Source organism: Semicossyphus pulcher, unplaced genomic scaffold (genome assembly GCF_022749685.1).
Source record: "Semicossyphus pulcher isolate SPU_LCO1_2020_fin unplaced genomic scaffold, fSemPul1.0.p SCAF_17, whole genome shotgun sequence".
Lineage (NCBI taxonomy): Eukaryota > Metazoa > Chordata > Actinopteri > Labriformes > Labridae > Semicossyphus > Semicossyphus pulcher.
Window position 1 is genome coordinate 14,376,335 of NW_027211681.1, and position 22,657 is coordinate 14,398,991.

The window sequence follows — 22,657 nt, forward strand, 5'->3', positions numbered from 1 at the left end:
GCTGACCAGTTTATGTGCTCTTTTACACCACAGATGACTCATGCTTTAGATGTATTGAGTTTTAGTTATTGTGAAGCTTTTACCGATTTGACTTTCCTCTCTATTTACTTTACATTATTTTAAGAAAACAGAAGCAGAGACAACACGTTTGTAGGATCATTCACCGACAGATAAGCTAATGTTATCATTGGGCTAATACTAGCTACAAAAGTAGCTAAGTTGGCAAAAAATACATATTTCAAGAAAATAACAAATCCCCCCTGAAGCAAAACAAATAATTACCTGTCCAACAGAAAGACAGCAACCTCTGTATCACTTTTCAGGCCCTTCAGATGCCTCAGTTGTCTCCACCGCTCAAAGGCTACACCGATGTTGACTCTGGTTTGTCCTCTAGCTTTATCCAGAGCCCTTTTCGTCGCAGCCTTTTCTGCCACCGGCTTTCTTTTCTTTGCCTGTTTAGTGGAGCGAGCCCTTACAAGAAACACTGGAAGTGGTATTTTTGGCTGTACTTTCTCTGCCATTGTACCCTTATGAACTTCTTCTCTTGCTCTTGGTCTTTCTGCTGACTGAGGAGTGTGCTGAATCTTTCTGGCAACGGTGAAATGTGATGAGTGTGCACGCGGGGAGGAGGGAGGGACAGAGGGGGGCGTGGTCAGGGGCGGGACGAGACATGAAGGCATCTGATTGGTTCTTTCTGCTCGCACCGAAAGGCAGGGTTTGGTCAGAGTTTTTACAGGCCTGCAGCTGCCACAGAGGTCTGATTCTTTTCGTTCCTTTTTCTGAATACATAACGTATTGACTACTCTCAGGTTGGAAGGACCATTTCAACCAGTATAACAAAAAGTGTTTCTGAACAGGATTGCCAACTATAACTTTAACTTGCACGTGTGTAAGGACATATAGATAATGTACGTTTTAAACTACTATTATTTATTTTATTTCAAACTTTAATTCCTTATTTTAATACTTTCATTCAATACATTTAAATATGGACTCTTAACCTTCAGACTTTCCTTCCACATATTTACATATTCAACATTTTTCATTTCATATTTATGAAACCAATATGCTTACTTATGTTGCCTTGCCTGCTTTTCGATCTGTATGGGAACAAAGCATGATAATTGTGCTTCGGCTAGAAAAAAAGACAGTAATAAAAGTGGTTCTATAAAACATAATGCTGCGAGGTCCAAACAGCATAGTTTTATTGCTCAGCTTTCTGCAAGGGTACAAGAAGTTTATTACTTTGCTTCTTTATCGACTTTATGTACAGGTGTCAGTTACAAGCTCACAGAGCAGCTGATGTGAAAAACTATGAACACATGAACTGTAATAATAAATACAAAACAGAAGAAATAAAACATGGCGCTGCTTTAAAAAAGGATTTTTTTTTCCCTGTTTTGTACTGATTTCATAAAAATTCATTTACACACACAAACACACACACACAAGAAATTGTACATAGACCTGTAATTTTTACTTTAAAAGTATCGGGGTGAGGTTATTGAACAATAGACAGCTTGTTTTTGTTTTTAACTAATTCAATGATTGTTAAAGAGTTTTTCCAGAACTGGCTCTCAATTTATTTCATTGTAATCAGATCAAACAATAATCTCTTTATATCACAGGCATTTAAAGTCGGAAAATAAAAGGTATTCTTTTCGAAGGACGTCTGAGCAGTTTGGCTGCTTAACTGAGAGGAGATGTGATTCCTCCTCGTCTCGAAGCACTCAACCCCGCAACAAAGACTGAACCAGTCAGAAAATTGAACAAAAAAAATAAAAACAACAGAGCAGAAGTGGACCGTGTGCACTGGACAAACATACATGTGTGCATATCAAGAACATGTGTGTGTGTGTGTGTATATATATTTATATGTTATCTACATTAAAATGAATCAATCTGCCCATCAACTATTTGGTAGAGAGAAAGGAAGTGTCTGATTTTAACTATGCATAACTTGTGCAAAACAGTGGTAATGCATTTCTTTTCTGCCTCTGAGTCAGGTCAGCTCTGGTTTCAAACAACTGCAACTGTACAAAGGAAACAACTTCAATGTTTTCCTTCTTTGTTTGTCTGATGACGGCCATAGAATAAAAATCTTTCTGAGTACCAGCTAACAAACAGTTCATGGTTACAAATAAACGCAGGCAGGGTAAATATAAAAAATAAATGTAACTGATTTATCCAAGTCAAAAGGTTTTGGAGGAGTCATAATTATACTAATAGACAGGCTCTTTCTGTTGAGCATCCATTCATGCAAGGGGCTTTTCTTTGGATGGATGCTCCGATGATGGAGATGCTTATGTCGGGTTTTTAATACATTTTCATTTTGGTTGAACATTTTCACCGTGAAGCACCCAGCAGTTGACCTCCAACACTCGCAGCATTCAGTCTAATCCCCTGCTTTTAAACATCCGTGTCTGTTAAGTGACACAGAGATCCAGAGCTGCAAATGTGGCCATTCTCGTTCTCCTATGAAGGAATGAGTGTTAATAAGTGAAAGTGATTAACCAAAAGAGAATATCACTTGAAACTGCCAACTTTTACACTCGATCATGGGTCTAAAAACAGGACCCCCCACCTCTCCCTCCCCGTATACCACCCGAATAAATGTGAAATAAAATAACAAAGGAAACAACTTTACCTGAGAATGCAAAAAGGTCTGTGGCAGACACCTACATGCTTGCATTTAAACTGAACAGAAAGAACAAGCAACAATATACAAAATAGCTATTTGTACATATATACCCAAACATTACAGGTGTATAGATACTTTATACTCTGTATATTTCTAATGTCGTTGTACAGGAAAAGAAACATGATATATTTTAATCTAACGTGAAGAAAGCACTCCTGCCATCACTGCTCAGTTTTTAAAGTGCTCCGAAGTGACAAGACAGAGAGAAAGACTGATAATGTGACGCCTGCCTTCAACAGCTTTTAAATCAAGCCTGGTCCCACGGACAGTTGTGCCCTTTTTACAACTAATTTGACAGGAAAAGTGCAGGGTTGACTAAAATGAAAAAAAACATGCATACTTTACACGACTGCGAGCGTAAGGGCTGCAGACGAACGTGTAAATGAGGGAAAAGGAAGACGAACCAGAGTTAAAAAGTGAGGTTCAATCAGCTCTGCAGCTTCAAATACAAGACACTGTGTTCATAAAGATGATGGTGAACTCATCTAGAAAAATTTCTACCTTCCTTGCATACAAGCGCACAATTGTTTACACATGCAGAGACATACAGACATACACGTTTACAAAAGCTGCGGCCACGCTGCAGTGATTTTCTTCATCTTAACCAGAGCCCGTCCCTCTTCTTTAAACATCCCAACACAAGCTCAGCAACGCCACAAAACATCAGACCCACACTCAAACCAGTCCGAGTCCCACTTCTAAGTCATATATTCACAATTTGGTGACATGGTTTGACAGTTACAAAGGGACTGCTCTAAAAAAACATTTACTATCCTGAATTTGAATTTATTTAGTCATCGACTTTTCCAAAAGAGAACATTTAGCATTTTTGGAATGTAACCCTGCAAACATCAAAGCAGTACATTGAGGTAGGATGAATTTGTGGCGCTCACTAAATGAAGCAAACCAGCTGTGCAGGCCGCGACGACTGGAAGGTGTGTCGGTTGAGGTTATGATGGCTGCTAAGGGCAGAGCATGGTTATCTGCATTGTTAGAGATTCAGTAGCATGACGAGGATTTCAATCGGAAAACAAAAGAAGTGACTTACTGCTCTCCAATGCCAAGGGAGTTTTTTAAAGAATCACTTTAGTACGATATTGAACTGTATGATCAGACACTGCTTCCTGATGTGATTTAAAGTGAGAAGACTGCAGTCGAGTCCACTCAAAAACTCACAGCCACAGCAGCTTTTCCGTTAATTTACTCTGTATTTAACACAAATTATTACAAAACAAAATCCCAAACAGAAAATAAAAAAGGACTGAGGATTCTGTAGCAGCTGTTCAAACAGATATCGATAAGGGAAGAATGTGGAGAGGGGTGAGAGAAGAGGAAGACTGCAGGCTGCTCGAAAAGACGCACATCTCAGGCGCTGAGGAGGCACGTCTCAGTGACAGTGAAAGTCTATCAGAGTCCTGCACACAGTCACACACACACACACACGCCCACACTCTTTGTGCGTCTCTCATTCCACTGCGAAGCCACAGGTCTCCTCGATGGCCGTCAGCAGCTTGTCGTATAGCTTGTCATAGCTCTCGTAGGGCGGGATGTCGATCCGATTAAAGCTGGAGAGGAAAGACGAGAGATTAAAAATATCAGTTATCATAAGATACACTTTGTTTAAGGTGTGTGTGTGTAAATGTGTTAGCACTGCATGTGACACACACCAGGTATGGGCTTTGGGCAGATTGTTGGTGTTAGCATCGATCTGGTGAATGGTGAATAGTCGGGGCCCTGCAGCACCTGCACTCAAAGCACAACAAGGATTCATCAGGTGCAGCTCAGCATCAATACTCAACAAAATACTTTATTAGCAGGAATGATAGTCGACACACATTTATTTACGAATATGGACACAAAATGTTTCATGGTTTCTTAGAGAGGCTAAACCTATCAGGACTAAAAATAGGTGACGAGTCATCACACGGAGAGTCTGATCAGTACCCTGTAGAGCTTTGAAGCCCTGCAGTGGAACCCTGGATGATCCGGTGACAAACTGCAGCAGCCGCGCCCTCCTCTCTTCATCAAACGACTCCACGGCTTTCCAAAACCACTTGACGATGTTGCTGTCGGGGGTGCAGTGCTTCAGACGGGTGTTGGACTTCCAGTCAGAGATGTCGATCTTCCCCAGGCCACACACGATCAGCTGAAGGCAGAGAGGGATACAGAAACTTCATTACTCGCTTCAGTTAATGCTGGTTAAGAAAAGGGAACCTCAAGTTTTTATTGGGTTTGAAGGAGTGGAATAGAAGATGTGAGTGTGTCTGTGATAGCTGTGTAATCTTCTCTCGTACCTCCAGTTCTTTCTCATCAAAGGATTTGAGCAGGTGTTGAGGAATGACTTCATTGAAGCCTTTCTGCAGGGCCAGAAACTGAGCCTCGATGCCATGCAGGAAACGCCAGTTCACATACAACCTGCAGGGCGAGAGCAGGCAGAGGGGGAAAACACACAGCGGGGTCCATCAGTTCAGTCGACACTGATACAATTACAGATTCATTGTCATGAAATATAACCATGCAACAGTTTGAACTGCAGCAGAAAAGCACTAAAAAAACAGCGATGATGTAATTTATTATGTGTGTGTGTGTGTGTGTGTGTGCGTGTCCCCATCTGCATACCTGACATACTCCTTCTTGGTGTCCTCTGACACGGGGATACTCTTGCCGTTGGGTTTGAGCTCATGTTGGATGATTTCTCCGTAGGCGTTGTGTTCGACACAGAAAGTGTGGTCCAGGACGCCGGTGATGTCATTGTCCCTGAAGAGGAGAGAGAGAGAGGAGAGAGAGGGGGTTTAAACACAGGTTTGTAAATTATTTCCTTTACTCATTTTTTTCATTACTTTTAAAACTAAGACTGAATGGACCAACATGTTCAAAGGACAAATGGCAACAGGTTTTCTGTTATTGCTTCTTCATCAGAATTATCCTTCACATGGTCAGTGAAGACTCCCCGGACACAGGACATAAGAGACATAAAGTTGGTGACATGAACATAAGCAAAAAGTTTCAGGTCCTATCAAGAGTAGGCTGTTGCAGCATCACAAGTGTGTCGAAACATGCAGGAGCAGGACTGAACCAAAAGCAAAATGTTCATATTTGAGATCAGATGTCATCAGGCTAACTTGCCAGCAGAGGGCGCCACAGTCATTACAAAGTTTTTGTGTAACTATCTGTTTTTTGATTTTCATTTCTATCCCCCAGGGTCTTTGAAAGTTGTTTGCTGCTCCACAGGTAAAATAGGACCATCAGTATTAAGTTTCAGGTTACAACATTCACATTAGAGCTCAAAGTTGCTTTTACACTTTGTGCTCATTCAAAAACATTCTTACAGGATCCAGACGAGGCTGTTGTGGAGGTCGGGGTCCACAGACTCCATGTCTTCCAGCGTGATGGGTTTGCCGAGCAGCTGCTTGTAGAAGGGCAGAGTGAAGCCTCCGTCGATGTAGTGGCCGTGGAACACCGCCATGCCCATGATGCGACCCACAAAGTGGAAGTACGAGAGGTGCTCCTGAACGGTAAACAGGGGGATTAATACGAAGGCTTTCATTCATATGTTATAGATACGTTTTATATCATTACATATATACAGGTTCTCATAAAATACTAATAATAACAGGTCAAGTTTATTGTACCAAATTGTCTGATGACTGGTAGGAAACAGGAGTTATTATCACACATCTATTATAGGTTTTATATCCCTATTTAATTCATACCGGGTTGACAGCAGAGTCGGGGTTAATCTGTAGAGTGTAGATGTCGTCTCTCGAGTACTGGAACAGGCCGTAGTAAGGATTCAGCATCTCGTGGGACAGCAGGTATAACCATTCCCTAACAAACACACATACAAATTAACTGTGAAAAATGAACTTCACTTCACCTCAGATTAACTTGCTGTTATTTAAAGCCACCAATAAACAATGACATGACAGAGTACCTTGCTACCCCACCGTAGTCCAGACCCTCTTCTCCTCTGAATTTGATCATCAGTCTTTTCCAGAGATCCTTCGGTCGCATCTTCATCACCTGTCTATAGGACTCCTAAGATTCAACACAAACAGCACATTAATATAATACAGTACAGAGAACGAGATAAGCTTTTAAAAAAGGGACACAACTCTTAAATATCATTAAAGGACCACACCGTCAAAAACTGTAACTACTAACTATGACAAGTAGAAGTTCTGATTCTTGTAGGAAACTTTAAGCCTGACTGGGCCGTACAATGCTGACATATAGACCGGGTATAGACTCATTTACACGCGCCCAAAGTGCATGAACAATTTAAGTATTCCTTTAAAAATAAATTACTGCCAGTGCATCCATTTTCTTCGTATCCCTCCGCCCAGTGATAGTTGAACAAATCATCAGTTTGTTTCCTTTTAACATTACGTAAGAGTGATCTGTCCCCTCAGAAGTGCTGAAACAGTCAGAGGCCGTGCCACAGTCAACAATATCCTGCCACAGCAACAGCACTGCTGCAACACAGCTGAACAGAAATACTCTACACTCAAGCTATCCAGCATGTTGCTAAAGAAAAATATTTGTGTTCAAAGTGTCAAAAACCACAATCGAAAACCAGGAAACGTTGAGAAACATTGTATTTGCGTCAATCACATGTAAACGTGTCTAACAGAACAAGTGCAGACGGAAGATCAGACTGGAGCCGTTGCATTCACTCATGCGAACACGCCGCCAGCGCTGAAGTGCAGCTCTGGTTCCTGCAACGCAAACCTCAAGTGGATCTGCAGCGCTGCTTTTCACACTCAAGTTTCCCCTTCCACAGCTGTCACGTCGGAGGAGGATGAAGTCATATTTTCAGTGCTCAACTTGTAGTTATGAAGTTATGTCTGGCCCCTGAATACTTGCCACTGCTGCCTTAGCTCCCTTCCTCACCCGCTCCTTCTCAGCCTCCCCTCCTCCCCCTCTCTCTCCCCTTCTCTTTAACTGCTGAAATCATCCAGAAAGAATGCCTCGCCTTGGTAGAACAAATGATTTGGAGTGCAAGAAAAAGAGGTACAGAGGAGGAGAAGAAACAGACAAATGTGTTCTGTGGTGGAGCGAGGGCTTTGCTTCTCGGCGTTTTCCCTGGAAACCATAAAGCATTTCTGAGTAGTGGCTCTGTGCGGCCCTGGGCCTTTTTCTGGTGCACGTCGTAAAACGGGTGAAAAAATGCCAGTAAAATGCAAAGATCTGGTGTTTGAGCACTCGGCTATTGTTTTCAAGGACGTTTAGAGTGTGCATGCCAGCACGTGGTGCTTTTAACACCAGATGATGAATTTTATGAACGCAATGCCAATGTGCCGTGTTGTTAGGATTTCATTCATGTGTAGATGTTTGTGTCTGGAAACAGATGCACTTCAACGGTCAATCGAATGTTTCCTTTCATGGTTTAAAACACATCAGAAATTTAAATGTTTTAGAATAAAGATTATTTTTTAGATAGAGAGTAACATTCAGGGTGATGCAAACATTAAGGAGGGTAGTGTTTGTGTTCTTTGTGCATTATTTACATGTTCCCAAATTCAGGCGTTCACTACTTTTACCTCAAATATCTCCTCGCGGCAGACCTCGATGCGGCAGTGGCCGGCCTGGGGTTGTTGCTGAGAAAGTTCCTGCCGCAGGATCTTCAGCTTCTGCACCAGGTCTCTCTTGTATTTGGGCACAGTCAGGCACTCCGCCTCTTCAGGCAGCTGGGCAGGAGACAGAGCCTGCGGAGGGCCCCCAGGACCCCCCTGGTCTTTCAACTGCGGCGGATGACTGCAGGAGGGGTGGAAGATGTACAGACAGGGAGCGGTGGAAAGAAGGACAGAGGGGAAACAAAAGAAAAGAAGAGACATATGTCAGCATGATTCACAACATTTCCCCCCATCTAAAATAACTTCGAACCACCGAACAAGACAGATTTGTAAGACAGTCTCTCTCTTCCCGCTCACCTTCCTCACTCCTCCCAAAGCAAAGAGCACAAAGCAGACCCTGAAGCCCTGAAACAATCTGATCCTGATCTGAGGACACACTGTGTGTTTGAACAGACGTTTATTAAATGTCAGCACCCGACAAGACAGAGAAAGGGAGACAAACCCAGAGTAAGAAAAGAGTGAGAGACGCACAGAGGGAACAAGAGAGGAAGCAATGTACAATGGTAAGAGTTGTAAAAGAAGTAGGCGACTATAACGATTTAATTCCCTCTAAATCAACACTCCAGCTTTGTGCTCGACTCTTTTTCATCCAAAGACATCTTCCACCAGGCTCCGAAGATGCCTTTCTCTAAGCTGCAGCTAATGTTTTGATAAATGTGGATTTCAGCTCCATTTGTTTGAACAGCGTCCAGCCAAGTTTTGTAATATTACGACTTCAGGACTACATGGTTACGTGAGGGAAAGGGTGTGAGCGATGAGCACGGCCGTAACACGGCGGACCCAGGAGCTTAACTCGAGGAGCTTCAGGCTTTTATCCTGTTTGCTCTCCTGCCATTCAGAGCGAGTATATTCTAAAAGAGACAGCTTTAAAATACAGTCTTGGCAAAGGTGAGCCATGGTCAGTGTTCTCGTTCTGGCCTGCTCCAGGCCTCACTGTGGCGTTGGTGGTAAGATGCATGGGTGGGCTGTGAAAACATATCACATCTCTCTCTCTTCAACAGGACAGCAGCCCTCATTTTCCTGCAGAGAGACGCTGAGCCAGCAGAGGACTCCTTTAAAAGAAGCGACTGTCCTCCACTGGGAGTGTCGAGGCTGCTGTCGGCCAAACAAAGAGGGCACACCAAGAAGCCGGAGTTGGGATAAAAAAAAAAATAGGAAGCAGAGACCTTCTGAGGTAGCAGCCACATAGCCACCCACTTATTCCGACACTTGTTATACACTTGGGTTCTCTGGTTCAGTGGGTTGAAGAAGGCCTCGTCTATCTGGGCTTTCCAAACTAAACGGGTGCAGTGTTTCGCTTGTCTATCCCTGTATAATCAAGTGCGCTGCTATTTATTTTATTGGCAGCCACTGGGGCTGCTAGCATGTCAAAGAAAGGGTAAGACTGTAGCGGAGCAGTCCTGAAAACCACTTTAGGAAAGAGGAGGGGAAGAAAAGATGGCCTTAAAAAAAAGGAATGAGTTGCTTTTGGCTGGGAGGTTCAAGAACCATATAATAAACCATAATTTCAGCGCACTTTTTTTTTTTCCTTCTGAGGGCACAGTGTAATTAAAAATACGTTTCGACATAGTTCACCGTCTCTGGTTTCCAAACGGGACGAGCTCGGCATATTTTATGGTAAATATAGAAAATACAAGCGCAGCAAAGCTGAAAATGTGTCCGAGCCAACAGAGAGAATGGTTCCTATTGCTGTGACAGCTCGGGTGAAATACGACGATCGGGGAGATATATAAACTTTCAAATTCAATAGAAGAGCCAGAGGATTTTATTATTGTTATCCTAAGGTGGAAGGAGCGGGAGGAAAAGTAAAGTAAGAAGCCTTAAAATTAAGGAGTGAACATTTTCCAGAACTGGGTCACCTGCACCTGAACCTGCAGAGTCATGATAGGCCTCCATCCTCCGTCTCTGGGTGTGTGTGAGGTGACAGAGTGCACACGCAGGAGCGTAAGGCTTCGGTTTGTGTGTCTAAGAGAAAATGTTTCTTTGACACGGCAGCTGGCACAGGTGGGCTGAAATTAGTGTTGAGTAGGTGCAGTGGTGTTAAAGCCGCAGCAGCCACCCCAACACACCCACTCTGCCCCCCCCCCCCTCCCCCCAACCCAGCCCGGAGACTCAAAGGGCCCTTTGTGAGTCAGTCTGGTCTGAGGATCAGCTGGTGCCCCGAGATGTCAGCCAAACGCTGCAGCCGACTTTACAGAACGTGGACTCAAAGTGTGAGCATGTGCGTGCAGGATTGTATACTTAAATAATATGCGTGTGTCAAACGTTCTGCTCACCTACGAAGCGACCACATCTGCACACTTCTGGTTCACAAAATACAGGAAGTACAGGAAACCAGCAGCAGACAGACTGCAGTGATGAGTCTGCCTACTGACGAAAATATGCTCCACATAAGACCTTCTGAGAATACGGGCGAAAGGTTTTTCAAAATGTTGCTAAAAAATATATAATATGCTGTAAATTCCTTTGTTTATATCCAGAAGAACCGTTTTAAAAGATTGATCCAAGCCCCAACCCGCCAGCAGACCACGGCCCTGCACTAAGGTTTGAAGAGGACAGTCGATATGTTAAATAAATGCATACACTTTACATATACTTTATGTTAATTAATCCATATATAGGGGTTTATTTCTAACCAAATAACTTGTAACCCACATTTTTGTTTCACAGGTTAAATACACCACACACGCAGGTGCCTGATAAAAAAATTATCATCACTTGCTTAAACATCAATGCAAATGTTTATATACCTGTCGTGATGATTTATGACCGGGTTGGGAAAATACCTGCTGATGCTCACTAAACCTAAATCCAGCGGCAACTAAAAATACCTTCAGCTAACGCTGATGTAATCTTTCAGACACATACTGTGTGCTGGTGCAGGGAGGAAGCTAAGTACTGAGAGACAGTGTGGCACACCACAGCAATGTGGCTGTGTCTGACTGTCTGACAGCTCAGGGCCTTCATCAGTGTAAGGTCGGCAGCAGCGGGGTTGTCTGAGTCACATTTACACAGAGATGTTTGGTGGAGGATCAGACTGAGGTGCAAATTGCAGAGCTCAGTGTTGTAACATCGAATCGGTTTCCCGCTGTGTAATCTTGCAGACAAACTTTATGGCTTAAGTAAATAAACTATTGTTAAGCTGCAGCCAACGAAAACGAGTCTATCTCTTTGTTAGCAGGACAATGAGGATATGATACCTTAAAAGGATGAATAAAAATGTAGTTCTTATTTCAAGCATCACAGTGGCTTGTTTTTTAAATGTAGTTAAACATATGTCAGGTTCATCGGTGTCATAAAGAAGAGCTGCCATGGTTTAACTAAAGCTAGGAAGGATTATAATCGATGAAATGATTCTAAAAAATGTTATTGTCTGGTGTGAAGACAGACGCACTGAAACTGCACTGACAAAACAACATGCGTACTTAGACGTAACCACAGAGCTCGGTCAACCATCCTGTCTGACGGCTCGTCGTACAACGGTTTCCTCTGATAGAGACGTTGTGTATTTTATTGTGATTGCCGTCACTCTTCTTCAGGACGAGGCTTGAAAAGGAAAAAAAGATGCACTCAAAGCAGAGCTGACGGTCTTTCTCCTGACTTCATTAAAACGAGTCTCTTCACTGCACCGGTAAATTTGTTTGACTGACAAATTCTGTTTTCTCTCTTAAAACTGGAATTTTTAGACTTTCAGTTTTGTTGTGTTTGTCTGCAAGAAAATGAAAAACAAGATGGTAATAAAAAGAGATGATTTTAATGCTCAGACCTCCCATAACCACACACACACACACACACACATCAAGGTGTGATGCATTTAACTGATCCCGACCCCGACATGCAACCCCTCAACAACCACTGCTTTCAGTCTCCCTATATGGGAACATATTACTGCAGTGCTGCATGATAGCAGGGTCCAGGTGTGCGTGTGTGTGTGTGTGTGTGTGGTGCACCAATGTGGATGTTGGGGGAAATTTTCTTAAATCCAGGCGTTGATAAAAGACAGATGTTCTGACACTGAGCCAGCGGAGGGGCTGATAACTTTAACAGTTTTTGGAGGTTGGGGCGGCAGATAAGAGAGGGGGAGAGTGAGTGAGGACAGAAGGGGAGAAGGTGAAGAGATGAGAGGATAAAAAGAAATGAGTCAATGACAGTAGGACAGAGGAAGGAAGGCTTACTGGTTTTTCTTTGAGAACAGAGGCCTGAGCAGATTTGGTTTGTAGTGAACACGCACGGTGTGAAACAACGGATTGTTTTCTCCTACACGCTTCTTCCCGTGTGGTCTCTGTATTTCTCTAGTGCTGTTTTTGTTTATGTGTCTGCTGTCAGTCACTCGCAGAGTTCAGCTTCTCCCTGTCAAAACAATCTGACGACATGTCTGTGTTGTTGCAAACATTTCGCATGGCCAGTGTTATGTTCTGCTAAAGATGCAAAGCTAATAGGAGCCTTATATTGGGCTTATAACTGCTCTAGACTTAGTTTCACTATTACTTTCAGAAAATATGCTACTCTTAGAGGCTTCTTTTAGACTGAGTGATGTTGCAAGTTCTTGGCGTAAAAACAAGGTGAACAGTCAAAGTTGTCTCAAGGGTTACAATCTGATCTGAAGTTTTAAAGTTTTCAGTCAACTTTTACTTCTGCTCTCACTCAAATTCAGTTGTTTGGCAGATTAGTCCAGAATTTAAACCACGCTTTGACACAAACTGTACAGCGAGGGTGCGTTTATTTTGTTTTCATTAATCAGCGTGTATCACGGAAAGCTTCGTTACAAATTAGAGCTTGTTAATTTTGACCTTTTGCAAAGTTTGTCTGGTCTCTCTCGAATCTCTCCTAATAAGGAGCCAGACACGCAGTTAATGATGCTGACTGGATAACATAGCTGAGCTTCAACTCACAACCAGAGGCTGTTCAAACACATATGGATACTATTTGACCAAATGACCAGATGTTGATTTCCTAAACACGTCTATCGTGCCAGCCGCTCTAATTGAACAAGGTTTCCACTAAGAATTTGTACTAAAAAAGCAAAGAGGAAAAATCTCCACATCTCTCTGTGTTCCTCTTGTTCTAATGATTCCTGCCTCACACGGGCGGAAAGTACCTGAAGGTCCCCAACAGCCAAAGACCAATCCTAAAACTCGCCCAATCATATCAGCGATTCATATATCGCATGGATTTTCAGCACACAAATACAACAACTCAATCAGAAGGCAGACAAACGGCTAAAGTGTCAAGCACATGTGTGTTTGTTAAGCACATGAGAACTGGAGCTAAGCTAACAGCTGCTGTTGCGAACACGTGTTTAGTATAATTCTCCCTGAGTGGGGTCGGCTTCATCAGGCCTCTCTGCTGGCTTAGCTGCCGACGAGCTGATCTTCATTGGAGGCAGACTGCTGACGTGAAAGGTGGACTGACAGCCTCTGATACAAACTGCTAGCTTCAGTGTGCGTGTGTGTGTGTGTGTGTGTTTTGAACTTGAATGAAAGTCAAACCTGAGGAAGGTTATGCATGTAAATAACATGAGCACACACAGGCTGAATATTCCCCTGTGGAAAATAAGCACAGTCAGCAATTTCACTCATGATAGTATAAGGGTGTGTGTGTGTGTGTGTGTGTGTGTGTGTGTGTGTGCACGCACGTGTCTTCAGCTTTGAGTGACTTGCTGCTGAAACTGCTTTATGCAGACAGCCTGGGCGAGTGTAGGAAGAAGCATTGCATTGTTCACATGCGTGTTTATCGTAGGATATTTGTATGTGTGTGTGTGTGCAGTCTGATATCTGTATGCATGTCTGCACAAATGTCCGTGTATATGTGTGTGTGTGTGTGTGTGTGTGTGTGTGTGTGTGTATATATAGGTTACCTGAGGTTAGTGTTTTGGCTTTCCATGGCCACACGGGAACCATTTGGACTTGGGCTGTTGGAGGAAAAAAGGAGAAGAGAGGGGAGAAAGACAAAGAGGGAGAGAAAGGAAATGTAAGAAAATATGAATGACAGAGAAAAAGATTAAAGAACAAAAGAGGGCGGGATTAAAAAGGAAAATTTAGACATGAGCAACGCAGAGTAGACATGTGAGAGGACACAAGAGAAACAAGGTAATAAGGGAGATCACAGAAGAAGAACATGAGGACAAAATCAGAGAAAATAAGCAGAGGAGGAGAGAAGTCAAACGCATGTAAGAAAAGATCGCAGAGAAAGAGGAATGACAAGAAGCGGAGAGAAAAAAAAACAGTTGGTGAGATGGATGAAGGCAAAACAGTCATTAGTGATCATCTTACAGCAGACATATTCGTCGCTGGTGGATTCATGACTGTGAAGTGTATCACAGATTTCCAAACAGTTTTCCTCTCCTCAGGTTGTTCCAGCATTCCCAGACAGGAGTCATCAGGTCCATTTCCACGACGGGCAGTGTGAGTGTGAGGGCTCCTTTTAAAAACACTAACCTGCTAACAATACCGCCGACACTCAACAGCAGAGCAAACCAGTCTAAATACTGGACTTGCGTTAAAGTCTTAACGTACAGAAAGATGCATCACATGTGCAGAATATGAACGTGAGCACCACCAGGGGACAGTATGTTTTTTAATGTGTGTAGAAACGTGTCCAGATTTTCTCTTCAGCTCATTTGTCTTTATTTTCATCTGGTATTTTTATGAGGACATAGCTTCAGAGTGATACTAAGTAGGCGGGTGTTTCACTGCAAATATTGTTTTCACTACTACTCTGAGTATTTGGGGAGGGGGGATTTAAACACCAACAAGCAGCAGTAAACATACAGATTGACAACATATCAGATCAACATGTAAGACTCTTTCTATTTTGGAGAGTTTAACAGTTGTGATAGTACACATGAATGTGTGTGAATGGGTGAATGTGACATCAGCTTTGAGTGGTCGCAGGACTAGAAAAGCACTATACAAGTGCAGTCCATTTACAAAGCTGCTATTATGTAAAAGGAATAAAGGTTAAATGACTGAGACACTCACTTGAGCACGAGATGCAGGTTGGCAGAGAGCCGCGGGTCTGTGAACTGTGTTGTTCGATTGTTGTGGTCCACAAAGTAGACGCGGCCTGTGGCTGTGTTTCTGATCTCCCAGCCCGGTGGCAGTGGGCCCAGCTCCTCACAGTTCACATTACTTAAGTCCCTGAGAAAAACAAAGTACCTATTAACAACACGAGATCAAACATTTAATGCAACACATTTTTATAAAACAAAAAGGCGAGCTGACCAACCAGTATTGATAATCATACTTTTACAGCTGGGGCGGCTGTTGCTCAGTGGTAGAGTTCCAATCAACTCCCTATAGGAAGGTAGGCAGTTCGATCCCAGACTGCTACAGTCTACATATCAAAGTGTCCTTGAGCAAGACACTGAACCACAAATGTAGTTAGTATGAATGTAGTTACTTCCTGATTGGAGATTGGCACAGTAGCCGTTGTCGTCAGTGTGTGAAGGGGTTAATGTGACATGTATTATAAACAAAGCTTTGAGTGGTCAGAAGACAAGAAAAGCACGACATAAGAACAGTCCATTTACTAACTGGAGTACCAAAGGATTATGATGCAATTCTATATATTAGAGACATCTTTATGCTAACTTATAGCAGAAAGAGTAATTATATAAAAAGATTCCCAAAAAAACTTCTACGGTACATTATAGGGAATAAAATAGACATTACGAGAATAAAGAAGTCATATTACGAGAATAAATTTGTTATTTTATTAGAATAAAGTTGTAATTTTAGACTGTTGTTAGCCTAAATATTATTAATATGAGAAAAGCAGCCAGCCTCCTGCACTAAAATGAGGAACATATAACTTCACAGTGAACATCTTGTGAAGTTATGCTTGTAAATGATGAACACAACTTGAGTCGGAGCTGTATTTATTGAACACACCCGGTAGCATAGATGTACCTCGCAAGAACATGCGAGATCTCCTGCCTAGTAATGCGCAAGCACACTAAACAGCTATATATCAATACATTAGAACAGGTTTCACAAATACAAATCACTTCAGCACCACTTTGTCAAAACTATCAGGACTCTGAAAAGTGATTTTATTTGAAAATTACGCGTGAGCTTAGTCATTTTAGCACAGGCGTATGGCTGGTTTTTGATATTACCCTTCAAAATAAGATACAGCCTAAGATTATGAATTGTTATGACTTTTTTTCTCGTAAAATTACGACTTTATTCTCGTAATATTATGACTTTATTCTGAAAATCCTAAAGAATTGTTTTCCCTCAATGTGGCCCTAATACTCCGTCGTACATCAGAGTACCTATGCTTTGTAAAATTCAGATTTTAATGAAGGAGAGGTTCTTCTCCAAGTTGATCTTACAGTGTTGGTCAGCCTGATTTATAGTTAGCTGCTTTTCAATGGTAAGTAGAAGAAATGAGTCGGCAATTGTTTACTACAACTACTATAAACCTAATCAATAATATTTTTTAACAGTGAACTTTATAACTGTACATAAATGTTGCATTAACATCTCCACTAACAGCGCGTTGACAGACCTAATCCTAACCCTCTAATTCCTTGTCTCTTGCGCTCTCCTGCACACAGACACTCCAGTCAGTAGAAACCACAGTCCTGATCTGGGTCAAGGCTGTAGCCTAAGGAGGACTGGTGCTTGTGTCCTTGCATGTGTGTGTGTGTGTGTGTGTGTGAGTACTTTGTCCTTGTGTGAAGTGAGGACACACCACTCAGGGACAAAGCACATGCCTCTCAGCCCTCATCACAACATACTGGGTCATTTTAGCAGCTCCGTCCAAAATGACCAAACCCACAGGTTACTGATGTGTGTTGGATGTACAATTCATGCTCTTCAGCTGTGAGCAGCAGCTACGCCAGGACACGGCCAAAAATGTAACGCAATAGCTGTTCCTACAATAAAGCAGGGGGCTATTGAGAGTTGGTGAAGCTGTTTGATTGAATGCAGAACCACTAGCCTGTGGTGTGTTCAGCTTAACATCTGTCCAACAATGTTCCACATCGGACTCAGGGGTCAATACTTTGGCTGACCCTGACTTGAGACTGAAATTTGACTCATAAGACTGTTTTTGAAAACGACTGAGTAATTAAGTGAGAAATTAGGTCTGTGCAACCCAGTCAAGACCAGTTCGGTCCTGTCAGTTCAGGGAATAAGCGTCAGGATTTATATTAGGATTAGCAACACAGGCTGTCAGTTTAGATAATTAAGCTCACATTAAAAGCGTCGAATGGCACTAAGAACCATAGAAGTGCTGCACAAACAGAGACAATCTGAACAATAAACATGGAAACTATGAACAACAGGGAGTTACCTGGGCACCCGGGGGTCGTGCCAGGTGCTGACTCCAGTCTGCGTGTGGAGGAAGTAGACCTGGCCCTGCTGAGTTGTTCTTTGCTCTGAAACAGAGAGAAAAATGATTTTAATTAACATGTCAAAACCTGCACTGAAACAAACTTGGAACTGTTGCCGGGGCTTTTCTGGAGTCTGGTCCTGGTGGGTACACGCATGGATAGTAAGTTTGTGTACTTTGGAGAACATAAAGTCTGTTTATAATTAATGTGACAGGCAAACTGCAGGGACAAGAGTTTCTTAAGGTGTGTGCCAATGTAATCAATTAGTTCCTCTTCACCCTCCAATGGGGATATCCCAGGAGGATAAGGGAAAATAAAATGTGAGGGGTATTTTTCAAAGACTTCCATGACTATTTTTCCTCCTTCTGAAGGCTGGTATGTGCTCCGAAAGTCATCCCTTCCTATTAATCTCCAAAACCAAAAGGAAGTGGAACGGAAAATGCTGTCAAACGCTCTATTATAAAATACTGTACACAAATAAGGCAGCCGAGGACACCAAAAGGGAATCAGAGGAGAGCAGTTAATCATCGGCTTTTAAAGTCTCTGGTTCAATCCAGCTCATGAATAAGTCGAGAGTGAGTGTGCGAATGTTGGCACAAAGTGTGTGTGCTGCACAGGCGTGGTGTTCATGTGTGTGTGTATTCACCCGCTAATCCATCACTACCCACCACCCCGACTTCCTACTGGCACAACTCATTTCCTACCCACCTCTCCATCTCTCTTTTTTCCCCTCACACCCTCCCTCTCTCCCTCTGTCTCTCTCACGCTCCCTCTCACCACACCCAGCCCCCGGTTCAGAGGGTTCAGGCGAGGAGGAAAGCTCGCTAACCGTTGGGCATCAGTGACTCACTTTGTCCGACCTCGGCCGGCCTCGGTGGACGCAGCAGGACGTTTCGAAAGGAAGCACAGGTCCAGCAGTGCCATTCTTAAATGCTGGCATACAATGCCACACTTAAAATAATAATTTGTTTTACAGACTCTGTGGGTATTGTGGGGTACACTGTGGCCGACTGTGAAAAGCACAGAAAAAAATGCTATGATGTTGGGAAATGTCCTCGTGTGGCTTCTGCTTTATTTTTCTTGTATGTGTTTTCATGCTGTGAGTGAGGCAAGCTTAAGATTTACAGACATGAACAAATACACAAGAACCTAAACTTCGAGCTATGAATACTCTCGCTGCTTCCCTTCACTGTGGGAACATCGGACTGCAAGACAAAACTTTTCAAAGCATATTAATGCAGCTGGTGTTGAGTGCAGTTGTCATTATGTGGTGCTGTGGGAAGGAGGAAGAGGGGCAGAGGAGGGTCGGCTCGCATAGAAATTGTGATTAAGCCCAAGGAGAAAGCAAAAAGAGAAAGAGACGAGAGAGAGGATATAAAGAGCATTTTAACTTTATTGTCATTATTAAAAGAGAACGTGCTCAAGGTATCAACACTGGGCTGCAAACAAGCTGCAAAACTCAAGGAGCATCTCAGCATGCCTTTAATGTACGTATCTTTCTTATACACTGGCTAGGTAAAAGCATTCACCTGCTGATCATATACCTTGACCATCAGCAGGAGATACCTTTCGACCAAGGAACAACCCTGAAAATGCTTCTTCTCTTTGCAAGAACCAACAAATAAAAACACAAGTGACGAGGCTGAGTTCTGTGTAACGTAACCAGCATCAGTTGAAAACATCCGATTTCTATCTAAAAGTAGACAATAACAAAGTCTGTGTTAAAAACAACAAAGGGAAGACAAACATAGTCTAGCAGTAACACAATGCAGCATAACCCAGATAATTCTCTCTCCAGTGGTTTAGGGGCAGCTCGCATTATTTTGACTTTAACAAAACAAAGGCCAATTCTAGTCTTGGAGTTTTAAAGACAGCATTAACGACCCCCTCCAGTGACAATCAAGTGTTTAACCTTCAACATCTCCATGTGGTGTTTCTCATGTGCTACAAGACATATCAGGGACAACATGAGCAGTCATCTCCATGGCTGGGCCTGTCTGCTTTTAAACTGCAGTGTACCAAGGACAGGCTGAACAACACGTTTTCAGATTGTCAGGTTTGAGACGTCACAAACCTAAGGAGCCAATCTTGTTAATGGACGGGATGACACAATGCATATCATTATGCGTAACCTATGGCAACCACTATGGCGATGCGCGAGCCAGCTGTTACCGTCATCATAATTTTTGCAAACTCACTACTGACTACTAACGTTAACGTTACTACTACTAATTACTACATTTCAAGCTAGCTAAGTTTCAACAAGTTGCCACTAAACAACGGCAGAGATGCGTTTTGTTTTTTCTTTTTGATACTAAGGTGTCCTCTCTGGTCAAAATGCTGAACATAGAGGCAAAGTGCGACAACTTATGCAGATTATATCACCTTTCCTGCTCTATTAGACTGAATTTAAAATGGTAAACCGATTGCGAAGAGACTGTGTATGTGTGTTTGTGTTGCCGTGTCTCTCACCATATCCCTCTGGCAGGTCCGGCGGTGTATGCAGGTGTGTTCGACTCATGTAGTTACGATGCCGCTGGGATCGAACCCTTCTCTCTTGGATGCGCTGCTCGCCCGGTGGGCCGCTGGCCTCGGCCCCGTTAACAGGCGTCATTACCGGCGTGTTCTCGTCCACCACGCAGCTCAGCGGACGCCCTGATGGGCTGGAGTACTCAGAGGCCGGCCTGGGAAGAAAATATGCAGGTTCATAAATACACAGTCTACGGTTTTCTCTGAGGGTTCTTATGAGTTTAATCAAACACATACTTTTGTTGCCTCATGGTCTAATAATTCTGTTCCATTTTCATTTCTTTAGGTGAGTCATGATTTATTAATATATATATATAAACATATTACACAGATAATTCTTAAAACATATTGGAAATCATAAACACTTCAAATTTTAAAGAGCATTTTGGCTAAGCAATAATAACGCTCTGTGAAGTGGCTTAATGAAGTGTTGGTTTTCATTAGGAAGTGTAACACGCATGTAATAGTGTGTTAAATGAGTGATAAATGGTCGGCTCTCAGCTTCAGTGAATGTATGTGACTTTTTCCCTCTACTTGAGTGCAAAGAGGTGCTTTTCTGTGTGATGTAAGTTTGTTCTTGTGATGTCTCGATAACACACAAGTGGAATTATTAGAAAACAGCTTACGTCAACAGTACATAAGATGATACATGTATTGTATTGCTATGATTAAGATTAAAGGGGTATGAAGGATTATCATGGTTTGCATTAAAGCAATCACAAAGTCCTTACAAAACTTTAATGTGATTCTGTACGACTCATTCATGAACAGATATCTGGAAAGCAGAAACAAACAGAGACAGGCTGGCTAACTGACAACACTGTATCTGTGTGTGCGAGTGTGTGCGTGTCTCTACCATGTCTGACCGCCGTCTGGCTGTCCGGAGTTACTGACGCCTTGGCTATCTTAAACCTTGGACGCTTGTCTGTCAACCTACAACCCGCTTCCTGCCCCCACACACACTCTTCCTCCCTCCTATTTCCTCTTTCTCCCCCCTCACTCCAGTCCCACCTCTCACTCCACTTCCCCTGATCGTTCCTCCACTTAATGACACTTTTCTCCACGTACACCTCATGACCAGCACATGGACAAAGGTACACATGTCCTCACTGATGAGCCATAATATTGAGACAATGATTATTTGCCATCCACTGAACACTGCAAAAGAAATTCAACAATTTTGCAAGACAGCTCATTTATTTTGTAACTGTATTTTGCTTCACCTGACTAGAAGAAAAAAGAACAGTACCTGATTTGTTGATCTCCACCTCTTCCTCTAACTGTTATTCTTCCTCTCATCTACTTATAAACTCTTATTTCTTCCTCCCTGCTGGCTCATCTTCCCCCTCAGCTCTTCACCATTTCTGCCGTCTTAAATGCCATACCACTTAACCTTCCCTCACCCTGTCCTGTCATCCTACCTTGTTCTGCTTTGCAGCCTTCAGGCCACTACAGATGTGTAGTCAGAGAGGGTGAGGCGGTGGGGGCGGGCGGGGCTACTTGTTTGCTTAGTCCCCTAACGGCTCCACTGATTTGGGCCAACTAGGAAGGCGACAGTTGTTCCTGCAGGAACAGGCACCAAGTAAAACCTGGCTGCCCGACTGGCTGACTAGTTTATTGTATGTGTCTATGTTTGTGCAAGTGTGTGCGTGCATGTGTTGTGTGTGGCGGGGCGGTAGGCTAAGGAAATTGACAGCAATTGACTCATTACCAACAGACTGTTATTGTTGTGTTGTGAGTTGGGCTGAGTGGAGGTTTGTTTTTTTCTGGTCAAGTGGTGAAAAGTCAAAATACTTAAGTACCCCCTCTCTAATTTTTGGTAAAAGGTCAAGTTTGTTGCGCATTAAATCAGCATGACTGCCGTATATGCAATCTCGGAACCCATCTGCTATCGTTTGAGACGATATAGCCTCTGGGGACAACGGTGAACATGTCGGGCATGTCCGGTTAGCGATAAACAACTTCCAGTCAAGACTTTCTTTTCCGTGTGCTGCATTGTTTACAGTCCAGTTAGCAACTTAAGAAGTGACCGTGTGTCCAAAGTGAAGCAAATATTGCCCCTAGAAATATATCAGCAAAATAAACATTTCATTCATTTCATGGTTATGGTAATTAAATCCATCAGAGGAGCGGCCATTCATCTGTTTCTGGTGAGTCTCAGTTTAACTGTAAATAGTAAGTTAGACAGAGGCTGCTCTCTGGCTTACTTTAGCGGTATGAACCTGAAAAATAAATTGTTTACTTTTAATTAACGGGTCTTACCTTTACAGCATCATGATGCAGATTAGTAAAAAGTAAAAAGGAAGCTTTGACAGGTCTGTCCTCGTTTGTTGAACGGAGGTCAGATCAACCATTTCTGATACATTCAAGGAAGTTGGGAAATCTGAACGCTTTTGTGACACAGTGTCACGCGAATTTACCTCAAATGAAATTTTTCATCTAAAAAGA

At 42.7% G+C, this 22,657-nt stretch overlaps 1 protein-coding gene across 1 annotated transcript in view; it reads right to left on the reverse strand.

Moving 5' to 3' along the window:
* Positions 1-1,163: 1,163 nt before the first annotated feature.
* Positions 1,164-22,657, reverse strand: part of LOC138594203 (E3 ubiquitin-protein ligase SMURF2-like) — a 57,525-nt gene continuing 36,031 nt past the window's right edge. Inside the window, exons 8-20 of the mRNA XM_069665213.1 lie at positions 20,153-20,364; positions 17,641-17,725; positions 15,318-15,476; positions 14,195-14,248; positions 8,245-8,458; positions 6,636-6,739; positions 6,415-6,529; positions 6,031-6,209; positions 5,321-5,458; positions 4,996-5,116; positions 4,646-4,847; positions 4,369-4,444; positions 1,164-4,266 (exon numbers count right to left, since the gene is read on the reverse strand). Of these exons, the coding sequence (XP_069521314.1) occupies positions 4,167-4,266; positions 4,369-4,444; positions 4,646-4,847; positions 4,996-5,116; positions 5,321-5,458; positions 6,031-6,209; positions 6,415-6,529; positions 6,636-6,739; positions 8,245-8,458; positions 14,195-14,248; positions 15,318-15,476; positions 17,641-17,725; positions 20,153-20,364 (1,759 nt within the window). The 3' untranslated portion in view covers positions 1,164-4,166. The remainder of the gene's footprint in view (positions 4,267-4,368; positions 4,445-4,645; positions 4,848-4,995; positions 5,117-5,320; positions 5,459-6,030; positions 6,210-6,414; positions 6,530-6,635; positions 6,740-8,244; positions 8,459-14,194; positions 14,249-15,317; positions 15,477-17,640; positions 17,726-20,152; positions 20,365-22,657) is intronic.